The following is a 12,941-nucleotide window of genomic DNA, read 5'->3' as shown; positions in this document are numbered from 1 at the left end:
GGTGGCCCAGCCATTCATTATGTGGCCTTATTCTGCTGCTCTAGGGGAAGCTGGTGGGGCAGCTGGGCTTTTGTGGGCCGCAGCTGGAGCCGAAAGCACAGCAAATCTCTCTGAGCTCAGATTAGATGGCCCTATATCCTTACACCCTTAAAAGAGCCCCTTAGGTTCTTTACTCAGGTCCCGCTAACTCTCGGAATATACACTGGTCGAGCAGGTTCTCTAGTTGAGAGCAGATTTGACATGAAGTACTGGCAGAGGGCTGGATAGCAGAAAGCGGTATCTAACAGCCAAGGAGGGAGAGACAATGGTACTGAAACTTAACCACAGCACAGTGATCTGGGGCTGAAACACGCGGGGCCTATGTTCCCACACACGGCAGTATAGGCTTCTCTGTACTACAGGATGTGAACTTGATTGGTGAGCTAACAACACTCATAAGACATCAAGCAAACGCCAGTGATGGTCAGTATAGCGTGTGAAGGGTGCCCTGTGCATGTTAGCAAGCATGTTAGCAAAAGCCAGAGGGATTAGGGGCTTATCACTCTTACCTAGGAAGGTCCCCCATGGAATAAGGGGAGAGATGATTTCCTGATTTAATTTATAAGTTTGGCTTGTCTGTATGCCCAGTGGTGGCTCAGAAGAGGTGGAGGTTGTACTGTGTGCATCCCTCGGGCACTGTAGTCTAGAGTTGGAGGCTGAGCTGCGCAGGGAGCAATGAGGGAGGCAGGAGCAGGAAGGAAGGTGGCTCCTCTCAGTCACTTCAGTCACTTCAGTGACTCTGCTAAGAGCTATTTGTGCTGCAAGGAAACCAGCTCCTGTCCATCCACAAGAACAGAGATAAACGCTAAGAAGGAAACAACGGCCAAGAGATGAGTGTAGAGCATCTGGGAGGGGCTGCTGGGGCTCTCCGGGTCCCTGCAGAGGCCAGAGCCCCCAAAGACAGCAGGTGCTGGAAGAGGAGACCTGGGAGGCAGGGTGTTCCAGGCGAGGCCAGTGTAAAGGCAGGCGATGCTATGTGTCAGGACGTTCAGTGTCCCTACTAAGTGATGGGTAGGGGAGCTTGTTGGATCCTGGTGTTGTGATGCCAGTTTAACTGAAGGGTTTTGAAATTTAGTGTGTTTGTTTGTTTTTGGTTTTTTGAGACAGGGCCTCTCTGCATAGCCTTGGCTATCCTGGAACTTACTCTGAAGACCAGGCTGGCCTGGAACTCAGAGATCCGCCTGCCTCTGCCTCCCAAGTGGTGGCATGTGCCACTATTGCCTGGCTGAAGTTTAGCTTTTCATCAGGTAGGTCAGTTGCACTAGTAGGTTTGATCTTGAAAGCTGGGCCATGTGGCCCTGATGCCCAGCCCTGGCTATCCTGCCCTTTCCTAGCTGGGCTAGAGAGAGAGCAAATGACTCAGAGAGGAGCCACCTCTATCACAGAGGGTCAACTGTTGGCCTTGGCTTTCTAACCATGGCTTTTCATTGGCCCTTGGCCTGAGTGCCAGCCCTCCGTCCCAACCCTGTCTCAGACAGTCACTTCCTGGATGTTGGATTCAGAGTCATGGTCATGATCACTGTGTGGTAGATTGGCTCTTGGTATCAGAAGAGGGAAGCAGGGGCAGAGCTCCATCCTGCTTCAGAGCCCACATGGGTTCTGTTTCTTAGTGCGGCCCTGGGTTCACTCCAGCTCCCTGTTTCTCCACACAGGACCTGAGTCTGAGCTTTCCTGCACCACCATGGCCCCTCTGTCTGGGCTGCAGTTGGCAATCAGGTCCAGGGTGTAGCCATCTCTGGCTTATGGGTCCTGTTGACATTCACTTTCAAGGATCAGACACAGTCTAGAAATCGGCAGTTTCCAGGGAGGGCTGAATTTTTGTTCCAATGAAAGCAAAACATTTCCTCACATCTGTAAGGTCAGACACCTTCAGAAAGATGGGGCATGAAGGCTGCTCTCCGAAGGACTTTCGGGTTGACCTTATGACTTTAAGATAGCAGGCAGGCTGGGAGGGGAATGTGGAGAAGTGCCAGAAAAGCACTAGACTCCGAGTCATGGCAGACATGCAGAACAATCATTGAACTTTGAGCTTGAATTTCACAGACTCCAGGGGAGACTGGATAGCCCCCATTGAGGAATTATATTTTGGCTCATGAAGAGGGTCTTTTTGACCCATTTTTGGACTTCTTGGAGTTCTGATCCCACCCTTGGCGCATTCACCATCCCTAGTGGGCCTGTCTATGAACTAAAGTGCTGTCCAGGTTGACAAAACCTTTCTAGTGGCCTGCTCATGCTTAAGGGCAGGGTTTGCAGTCTCTGCTTGTCACTGTCCCACTGTCTGTTAGCTACCCTCAGACCTCCTGGGTGCACCCCACTCCTTCTTCAGAAGATGGAGGAGGACCTCCATTCACAGGGTGGGCACATCAGCTTGCCAAACCCATTAATCACCTGAGAGAAGCAGGGAGTAGCCGCCTTTCCTCTCAGTTTTATATTCACGCAGCCAGTAATCAGTTCTGTAATCTAGGTACAAGGAGAGGGAGGAGGAGAGGGGAAGGGGGGAGAAAAAGAGAGAGGGATGCAGGCAGAGACAGAGAGACAGAATGGGTGGGGGAGAGAATATTCTAGAATGGCAAGTCAGAGAAATCCTATTAAACCAAACTTTGTTACCCTGAAGGATTTAAATTTTTCCTCCTTATGCGTAACACAGAAAAGAAGGGAGGTGGGTATTTCATTTAGTTCTTCTAATATACTTGATTCTGAGTGATCAAATATTTATCAAGCTCCAAATGCAGTGGGTGGAGGCAGTGGATTCGCCTGGAGTGGCCGTCCTTCTGAGGCTGAGTGCTTCTGGGGGGAGTCCTTCCTTCTCCAGAGCCGCCTGTAGGGCACTGAAAGGGGGCTTTCCCCCTTGCTGCTCCATCTCAGCTCCGTCCGGGTTTGAGGAAGCACGGTGGGTGTTTGGGTGATGTAGGGTCCCTGCACTGGAAGCAAGGTGCAGGGTACAGTTGCCCAGGCACAGGATTCGCCTTCCCTCGTTTCCTCCCAGTCTGGAGCAAGGGATCCCAGGCAACCGGCTAAACAGGTTATAGTGTGTAGGCATGAAGATGGGGAGCCTGCAAACCAGGAGCCTTGCTAAGCTACATCTGTCCTGGCCAAAAAAAAAAAAAAAAAAAAAAAAAAAGAAAGATAAAAGAAGCCCAGAAGCAGCCCAGCTGCTTACTCACGATGTTCTGCTTTGCCGCCTGCTGGAGACAAATCTTCCCGTGCTCAAAGGCCTTCTTCCTCTTCTTCCCCCTGAGTTGTTCCCATTTTCTTCTCTTTCCTGCAGTCACCTAGGATTCTGACCACATTGTTTAGGTCCAGGTCAGCTTTGCCTGTCGGAGGCCTGGTCTTATAGAACCAACTAAGGTCTCTGGGCCAGTTCTTTCTTCTTGAGTTGAGGCTCGCACCTAGGCTGTGCTCTGCAGGTCTTCGGAACCGTGTTTCTATTTTAGCAGTTTCCTAGTGGGCCAGTCTCGTACGTTTTCAAACAGCAAACACTTCTTGCATATCTAGGAGACTAGGACTCTGAAGTCAGCCGTGGGCAGAGCCGGGGGCCTGATGAAGGCCTAGAAGAGGGACTTGCCGTAGTTCCAGCTTCTGGTCAGTTGCTTGCTCGCCGCCTTTGGAACTTGTAGGCTGTGTCCATGTCACTCCTGTTTCTGTCACTGTTGTCACACAGCTTCCTTCTTTCTAGGTCTCTCTGTGTGTCCTGCCTCTTTGGATCTGGGTTTCCCTACCCTGTAGAGTGATTTCAGCTCGATAGGTATCACTAGATCTGTTTCTAAATGAAGTCGCATTTTGAGGTTCTAGGTGGATATACACTTTTGAAGACACTACCAACCTGCTGTCCTTATGACTATTCCTTTCCCTTTGACATATTTGGAATCATGGGTTAAAATTCAGTACATTTTGAAATTAAATATTCAATCGCTTAATGCTTATGGATAAATTTCTATGTTTAACTTTGCAAATCTTATCTCTCTCTCTCTCTCTCTCTCTCTCTCTCTCTCTCTCTCTCTCTCTCTCTTCCCCCCCCCCCTCTCTCTCCCCATGTAAGTGAAAGTCTGACCTGGAGCATGTGTGGCCCAGGCTGGTCTTGAACTTGTGATCCTCCTGCCTCTCCATTCCAAGCACTACATATCATGTAGACATTTTTTTCAATTCTTTTTTTTTTTTTTTAACATTTGCTTATTTATTTGAGGGGCAAGGAGCACACATGCCATAGCACGTACGGTAGAGCTAGGACAGCGTGCAGGAGCTGGCTCTCTCCTCTACCATGTGGGATGACAGCACCATGTCATCAGGCTGTCAGGCTTGTGTGTCATGTGTCTTCACCATCTGAAACCTCTCATTGGCTCCCAGACCTTATTTTTAATGACCACATAGTGTTCTGCCACACAAGGGTCATACAGCTGGCTAGGTGTATGGAATGGAGAGGTAGCCTGCCAGGCTTGGCCTCCCATCTGTCTATAGACTGTCTTGTGTCCTTCTTCTCCTGTGGAAATCCTCACTTACCTGTCCCTCGGAATGTGGCTGTGTCTGGAGACAGGGGCTTAGAAAAGATAATTACGCTAAATGAGCTCATATGAGTGAGCCCTGATCCAAAGTGACAAGTGTTTTTTTGTTTGTTTGTTTGTTTGTTTTTTGTTTTTTTGAGTAGTGTATGTGTGTGTGTTCTATGTGTATGTGTGCATGTGTGTGGGTGCATGTGTGTTGTGTATGTGTGTGAAAGAGACAATATGCATGTGGTGGTCAGAGGGTAACTTTGAGGAGTTGTTTCACTCCTTCCATGTTTATGTGAATTGTGGAAATCCAATTCTAGTTACTGGGCTCTCATGAAAAGTACCCTCACCTGAAGTTCTCCCTCTGGACCATCTTGTGGGCCCCTGATGTGTGTTCTTATAAGACATAGACAGGGATGGCCTTGTGACACAGAGAGACACCCAGGAAAAAAATCAGCCTGCTGGTAGCTTGACCTCAGAATCTGGCCTCTGGATCTATGAGGGAAAGTTGTCTGTGGTTCTGCTTTGCCAGACAGAGCGGAGCAGCCCATGCCATCCAGCAAGTGCTAGCCACAGGCCATGTTTTCCTCCTCAGTGAAACCACAGTCCCAGGGGCCTTGTGATAGTGTCATGAGAGAATGCTCTATCGGATGCCTGGAGTGTGTGGTCACAAGCCTCTCAGCGATGTTGGTCCTCGCTTGAATGTCTGCAGAACACATGGGGAACACATGCTCTGCTCCTCCGTGGCTTTTGCCCTATGGTGGTCAGTAGCTCTGGGAGGATTCCTAGTCATTTTCTGCATGCTCTCTGACACCTTGTTGCACACCATCCACAAGGGGCTCTGTGGTGGATATTCCCAGGGCCACACACTCTTATGCTCATAATTTGCCAGCAGCAGTGAGAAGCTGCTCTCTGGATCTCAGGCAGAGCCACAGGGCTGTGGACATCCAGGAAGATGAAGTTTTCCTGGGCCTGCTGCCCACAGCTGCTTCCCAGTCCCTCTGGCACCTAGAGGTTACGAGAGCCAGACATCTGGAAACCACAGCCTAAGGACTTTGGGGCTGGCTGGGCATTTTACACCTGCACACCACAGGGAATGACCCTATGCCCTTGATAAATTTTGTGGTGGGGCCAACAAGATGACTCAGTAGGTCCGAGCACTTGTGACACAAACTTATGTTGGATCCTTGGATCCTGTGGTGGAAGAAGAGAACCAGTTCTCCAGAGTTGCCCTCTGATGTAGGTACATGTGCGCCCATACTCACATCTCCTCCACCCAAACCCACAATAACAAGACAAACACTTCATTGTGAGTTACCATGTGGGTGCTGGGAGTCGAACCTGGCTCCTCTGCAAGAGCAACAAGTGTTCTTAATTGCTGAGCCATCTCTCCAGCCCATACCTACTTTTTAAAAGAAAAGTAAAATAGTTTACATCCAAGAGCTGAGTTGGCAGAGGCAAGCAGAGCCCCTGAGTACCATCTCCCAATGGAGCAGCAGTCCGGATTCAGTCTCCCACCTCCGCACACCCTGGGTGCTCCAACACACCCCTTCTCTCTGAGGTGTGAGCCTCAGAGTCACAGAAGGCAAACAGAATACTCCTCTCAGAGCCACCCACAGAGACTTCAGATGAGAGGCTCTACCCCTGCTCCTGGTGCTGGTTGGGTTTGCCACGGACCTGAGGAAGTGATGGGGGAGCAGGGTGTATAGGGCTGTGCTGGGACCTGGGGGAAGTGACAGGGTTACAGGACCACATGCCAGGAAAGGCCACAAGCTGGCTCCACTAGTCCCACCTGGAGCATTTATTCTGGATTCTGAGCCAGGTGGGCACACGTAAGATCACCTTGGGGGGTCCATGTACTTGAGAGGCTGAAGGATGCCTTGTGGTGAAGGGGGTGATAGCTGCTTAGCACGTTTGTGGGAAACCTAGCGAGGAGAATGGCGTCTCTTATCCTTACCCTCCTCACTCTGCTGCTGATATATATATATATATATATATATATATATATATATATATATATATAATTTTAGAGGCGTTATATTTTCTTAAAAAGTGATGTGTCCAAACCTTAGCAAGTTATACTCACCTCTTAAAGATTACAAAATTGATACAAAACAGGTAACTATTCTAGAGCTTGGGTGAGATGGGAATATCTCCAGGGGACTAGGGGGCACGGGAATGGCAGGCACTGGTTAAACAGTTTATGGGCAGCCCAGTGTGCTAAGTGTTTCCTGGGTTGTGGTCTCTGCAAAATGGGTGGTTTGGTTCTCCTGCAGCTCTCTTGGGGACATGAAGGCGAAAGATAGAAGGCTTCCATCCTTTCTGGAGGAGCCCTTCCATCTCCTGAGCAGACATCCCAAGGCCCCAGCCCATGTGTGTGTTGAGGGAAAGCATGTTTAAAAGATGTCAGGATTTTGCCACCTACGTGACAGCCCTGCCTGACAGTGAGTGGCATCTTGGAACTTTTCACTCAGCCAGACATGAGCTAGTGCTGCACTGGAAGGCACCCTGGTGTGCCTTGTGGCCCTTTCATCTGAAGGAAAGACAGACAGAGACAGAGATGGTGACGTAGAAAGAGACTGACTATGTCTTGAAAAGATGATTCTCTGTAGCAGGAGGCCCTTCCTTCCTTCCTTTCTCCATGTTGTAGTGTGAGGAAGCGAGCAGGAGTGGACCTGAGATCCAGGGGATGTGGCCCAAAGACAGGAGGCTTCTGTGTGAGACAGCCCTTGGAGCATGTGCCAGCAGGTGCAGCTCTCTCTAGCCCCAAGGAATTGGGCTCCATCAGGGGTCCCACTCAGCCCCGATGTACCTCAGAATCATTGCCTTCTAGAGACCTCAACATGTCTGGCTGGGCAGGGGTCTCTGCTGCGGACATCCACTCTCTGTAACTGAGACCTGGTCCTGTGGCTTCTAATAGAAGTGTGTAGCCCCCCCTTGCGTTAAACACCCCCCCACTTTGTCTCTTGGCCTGGTAACAGGTTTGAGGTCTCTAATACCAAATTTACTAGGTTTATTTATTTATTTATTCTCAAGGCAGGGCTCCCCTTTGTAGTCCTGGCTGTCCCAGAACTTGCTCTGTAGACCAGGCTGGCCTCTATCTCACTAGATCTGTCTGAGTAGGTTTAAATATTAGGTTTTAAAAAGATTTCTTTTTTGAGAAAAGGTCTCGTGTAGCTCAGGCTGGATTCACACTCACTATGTAGCTGAGGCTGAACTCGAACTGCTGAGTGCTGGAATGACTGGCATGTGCCACAATGCCCAGCCAGAGAAGATTCTTAAAGGGCCGTTTGAGGCAAAGGTATGACTCAGGCTGTGGGCATCTATACTTCTGTGGGAAAAAAAGAGATGTATTTGTATATATGATTCTCTAATCTATAGCATCCATTGATTACATGATGATCAATAATGGACAGGAAGTCTGCCTTGTCCAGCACAGCCCTACGCCAGTGTTGTAATTGTTGTTCTTCTCAGTATTGTTGTTGTCTGTGTGTGCACACGTGATGTGTCTGTCAGTGTGGGCAGGTGCATGCCGTGGCATGTGGGTGGAGGTTGGAGGGCAACTTTTGGGAGTCAGTTCTCTGTCTTTTTACTGCGGGTTCTGGGGATCGAACTCAGGTCATTAGGCTTGCATGGCAAGTGCTTTTACTTGCTGAGTTGTCTCACAGGTCCTACACTAGCATGGGTTAGTGTGTGTGTGTGTGTGTGTGTGTGTGTGTGTATGCATGTGTGTGCTTGCGTGTGAGTGTGTGTGTGCGCATACCTGTGTGTGTGTGTGTGTGTGTATGTGTGTCTTTGGCTCATGGTAAGTGTTCGACAGGGTGGTTTATGGTCTGCGTTGGCGATGACCATCAGACTCTTCTCTTTCCTCTTTAGATCTTCAATCTCATGAAGTATGACAGCTACAGCCGCTTCTTGAAGTCTGACTTGTTTCTGAAACCCAAGCGCGCTGAGGAGGAGGAGGAGGAGCCTCCGGATGCTCAGACTGCAGCTAAGCGAGCTTCCCGAATCTACAACACATGAGCTGAGCCCTTCACCCTGACAGAGCAGAGGGATGGACTCTTAGAACTGTACAGGGTGTCATTGCTTTGTTGTGTTTGAGGACTGGAGTGTGCTAGGCCTTCCCTTGGGATATGTGTATTTTATTAATTGAACAGCAACCTCTGCATGATGCTAATCTTCCATTCAAAACAAAAGTAGCTTTAAAGTGTCAGTTCACAAAACACATGAGATTCCTCCAACACTGGACACTCAGAGCCTTTTAATCTTGATTAAAGTGTTCGTGAAGCTACAAGTGAAGCCTTTAGTCACCTCTACTTTGTAAGCCTTTACCTTGCCCTTCCTGCCTGGGCTGTGCGTGTCCACAGACCCTCTTGGCTAATGATCTGAAGCACAAGTTGGTCTGGCGATCACAGGGGTGGTGGGTGCTGCTGGTGGATTGTTCTGGGGTTAAATAGTTCTTGAGAGAAGTTCAGGGCTGTCCAAAGCAAATCTCTGACAGCTGCCAATGATCTAGGGGGTTGAATGACCACGTTAGCAAAAGGCTGTTATTTCTCATGTAGGGGTTCTGGGCCCTTAATCTGTGACATTTCAGGCAACACACATTTAAATATCATCTCCACAGAAACACTTGTCTCAGCCAGGGAGAGATCAAAAGAGAAATTGTTCAGGGGTGATGGCTGTTCCAGGTGGTGTCCGCTGGGACCTCAGCGCAAGATATGTGCTGAAGGTGTTGAAGGGATGTTCCCCTTTACCTTCACCCACCAAGGAACAAATCAACCCTGTACCTTCTTTCTCCATTTGTGAACTCTGGCTTAAAATTCCAGTGAGGGGAAAGAAGTGTGTTCTACATATGTTCAAGTTCAAGGCAGCCTGGTTTACATGTAAAGAAATCTGATGCAGCTGGAAAGAGACTGAGAATGACCAGTGGGTTCTAGTCACCCTAGGTCACTCTTCTTTTACAGTGGATCCTATTAAGGTCCCAGATCAGGCTCAGCTCCCTAGTGTCCACACCACTGGCAGGGCTTAACACTATTGCTAGACTGTCTCCAGCATGCTTGCTGGCTCTCATTTGTACCACAAAACAACAAGCTTCCCTTGTGTATCGGCCTCCTGACTCAAGCTCTATCATCTGCAAAATCTCCCCCCAGTGAGGTAACTATATGACTTCTCACTTAAACCAGGACACTTGAGAGACAAGGTGAGGCACATTTTAAAATTATAATGGCCAATCATGTTGTCATCTCAGCTCTTGGGAGGCAAAGGTAGGTGGATCTTGGTGAGTTCAAGGCCAGCCCGGTCTACATATAAAGTTCAGGTTAACCAGGGAGACATAGTGAGAACCTGCTTCACAAAATAATAAGGAGAGATATAGCTCAGTGGTTTAAAACATTTGCTGCTTCCCCAAAGGACCTGGGTTCCATTCCCAACATCCACAAGGTAGCTCACAACAGTTGCAAGGGATCTAATGCCCTCTTCTGGCCTCTGTTGGGAACTGCCACATGGAGCACATTATATCAAAGTAGGCAAAACACTCATACATATAAAATAAAAATAAGCTGGGCAGCGGTGGTGCACGCCTTTATCCCAGCACTTGGGGGGCAGAGGCAGGCGGATTTCTGAGTTCGAGGTCAGCCTGGTCTACAGAGTGAGTTCCAGGATAGCCAGGGCTATACAGAGAAACCCTGTCTTGAAAAACCAAAAAAACCAAAACCAAAACAAAAATACATACAAACAAAAAACAAAAATAAAGTACAAATAAATCTTAAAAATAAAAGATAAATATTCAAATAATACAAAAGCCCAAAGGAAATAAACGTTCAAATAATATTCAAATAATAAATGTTCAAAATTACAAAACACCAAAGGGATTATGGTAGCCTGATGTCTCTGGTAAACCATTAACAGTATGGCCTGATCATGACCCTCTGGTGAACTTGACCTGTCTGGACTCCTTAGTCTGTTGGATGCTTCCTCTCCTTTCCTCTTGGTCCTGGAGGAGGAATGGCCTTTGGGGAGCTATTCCCTGATGAGGATGGAGTGGCCACTGAGCATCTGCTGGCAATCACAAGCCCAAGCTGTTGCACATCCCTCAGGCACATGCCTCCTATGGGAACCTCTCTGCCTATCTCGGGAACCTGGGACTGAGAGTGACACCTGAGGGCCCTGTTACCAGAGCCATCTAGTTACCATAAGCAGAGGAGACCAGTACATCATTAAAAGCAAAAGCTATTGATGCAGTCCTCCAATTCCTCTTTTGCTTGGCTGGCCAGGGGCATGCTGTTGGACCCTCTGTGTCACCGAGGATGCAGGCCAGCATGGCTCAGAAAGCTCACCGTAGGCAGAGACCGGAGTAGCTGGAGGTCTCACATTGACTTTTCCCTTTGCACCACTGGGTTCAGAGACTATTTTAGAAGACACTAAATGGAGCAAGAGGCATACAACTATACAACCAGAGGGAGCCAGCAGGCTGTCCATATGAAGAAAAAGAAAAACCACCTTCCCTCGTGTCCTCTCTCCTCACTTCTGGACTACTAGATTTTTACACCAAACCTGGGTACACACAGAATTTTGTACCTGACAAAGTGGTTTCAATGAGATGTAGGGGATCCATGCAGCCAAGTAGTTGCTTTTATCCAGCCCCCCACTTTTACCTTTATGCTTGTTTTTCAGTCCATTCCCCCCTCACCCACCCACCTACCCTTCATCTATTCATCCAACATCCATCCATTCACCTACCCATCATCCATCCATTCACCCACCCATCTGTCTGTCCATCCATGCATCCATCCATCCCTGCATCCATCCATCCGTCCATCCATGCATCCATCCACTGACTAGTATTTGAACTAGGTCAGCAGTGTGCTGGGGATTGTTAGATGAAGGGGGCAGGTGGATAAACAACCATGACAATTCACACAGCATTGAAATCTATAGATGCAATTCTTCTTAAGATCTAGCGAGGCAACAAGACCAGTTACTATTGGAGATATTTGGTTGCTCACATTTCCTAAGAGGATCGGTGCACAGTCATGGCTGCACCAGTGTACCATCAGGAAGCAGGACAAGGAGGGTTGTGGAAGGAACCTTTGTTGTCATTCCTTGGGTAGGGTAAGCAAGGCCAGGATGTTTGTGATTGGCCAACCTGCATATTTTCATTAGACTCCTGGATATGACTGTCCCCAGTTATCTTGTACCTGGCCATGGAGCGATGAGGGTGGGTGGCCAGTGGCCCAGCACGAGAGAGCACGACACAGGTGGTTTAGTGTAGAATGGAATTTAGTTTAGTGTAGGCCCCAACATGGTTGCTTTGTGTATGAAGGATACAATCCAGTTGCTTATAGTCTAGAAACTGGCTAGCTCTGGGAGGAGCAGCCTAAAGTTATCAAGGTCCCGGATATCTCAGCAGCAGAATCAAAAGACGTGCTCAGGACAACGGTCTCCAGGGACCTCCGCACTCAGCCTGCAGGCCACCGGTACATCTAGCTGTCTTTGCCTGGGCATCTGTTTAAAATCTTGCTATGCTGATGCCTCAGGCACTGAATGGCATCCTCTCTTGTGGCTCACAGGCTCTCTATCCCCTGCTGCTTTGTCTGAGGCCACTCACATGTGCCTCAGGCCACTCACATGCGCCTGTCACCTGCTCGTTCCCAGTGTGCCCCCTTACCTCTGTTTCCCACCTGCAGAGAACACTGTCCGGTGGACATTTTTCTCTCACTTTATGGTCAGTCTTCCCTCTTCCCTAGCCCTCCACTGCCCTGCCTGGCTTTCTGAGAGCAAGCCACGGTTGTTCCCTCCCCGAGGCTTCTGTTCTGTTTGACTTCTCTTTATCGTTAAAATCATGGTGTGTGTGTGTGCCTGTGTGCGTGCGTGTGTGTGTGTGTGTGTGTATGTATGTGTGCGTGTGTGTTTGTGTATGTGTGTGTGTGTGTGTGCGCACGCGCGTGTGTGCTTGGCACATATATAGAACAGAGGACAGCTTGCCAAAGGTGGTCCCACCTCCCACCATGTGGGTCCCAGAAATTGAGCTCAGGTGGTGTCAGGCTTGTAGGAAGTGCCCTTACCTGTGGAGCTATCTTAAACTCCTGCTGTGGTTTTCCCAGTGCAGACTCCTTTCCTATGGTGATAGGAACCACTAGAGCTTTATCTTAGTCAAGGTTTCTATTCCTGCACAAACATCATGACCATGAAGCAAGTTGGGGAGGAAAGGGTTTATTTAGCTTACTTCCACATGGCTGTTGATCACCAGAGGAAGCCAGGACTGGAACTCAAGCAGGTCAGGAAGCAGGAGCTGACGCAGAGGCCATGGAGAGATGTTTCTTACTGGCTTGCTTCTCCTGGCTTACTCAGGCTGCTCTCTTATAGAACACAAGACTTCCAGCCCAGGGATGGCACCACCCACAAGGGGCCCTACCCCCT

The 12,941-nt window shown here is 48.9% G+C and overlaps 1 protein-coding gene across 2 annotated transcripts in view; it reads left to right on the top strand.

Annotated features, from left to right (window-relative positions):
* The window catches only part of Rgs10 (regulator of G protein signaling 10), a 40,948-nt gene extending 32,126 nt beyond the window's left edge, over positions 1–8,822 (top strand). For both annotated transcript variants that reach the window (XM_031388473.1, XM_031388474.1), the window contains exon 5: positions 8,400–8,822. In XM_031388473.1, coding sequence (XP_031244333.1) covers positions 8,400–8,546 — 147 coding nt within the window. In that variant the 3' untranslated portion in view covers positions 8,547–8,822. The remainder of the gene's footprint in view (positions 1–8,399) is intronic.
* Positions 8,823–12,941: the final 4,119 nt, after the last annotated feature.

Source organism: Mastomys coucha, unplaced genomic scaffold (assembly GCF_008632895.1).
Source record: "Mastomys coucha isolate ucsf_1 unplaced genomic scaffold, UCSF_Mcou_1 pScaffold21, whole genome shotgun sequence".
Classification (NCBI taxonomy): domain Eukaryota; kingdom Metazoa; phylum Chordata; class Mammalia; order Rodentia; family Muridae; genus Mastomys; species Mastomys coucha.
The sequence above is the reverse complement of the archived record's forward strand: the minus strand, read 5'-3'. Positions and strand labels throughout refer to the sequence as shown.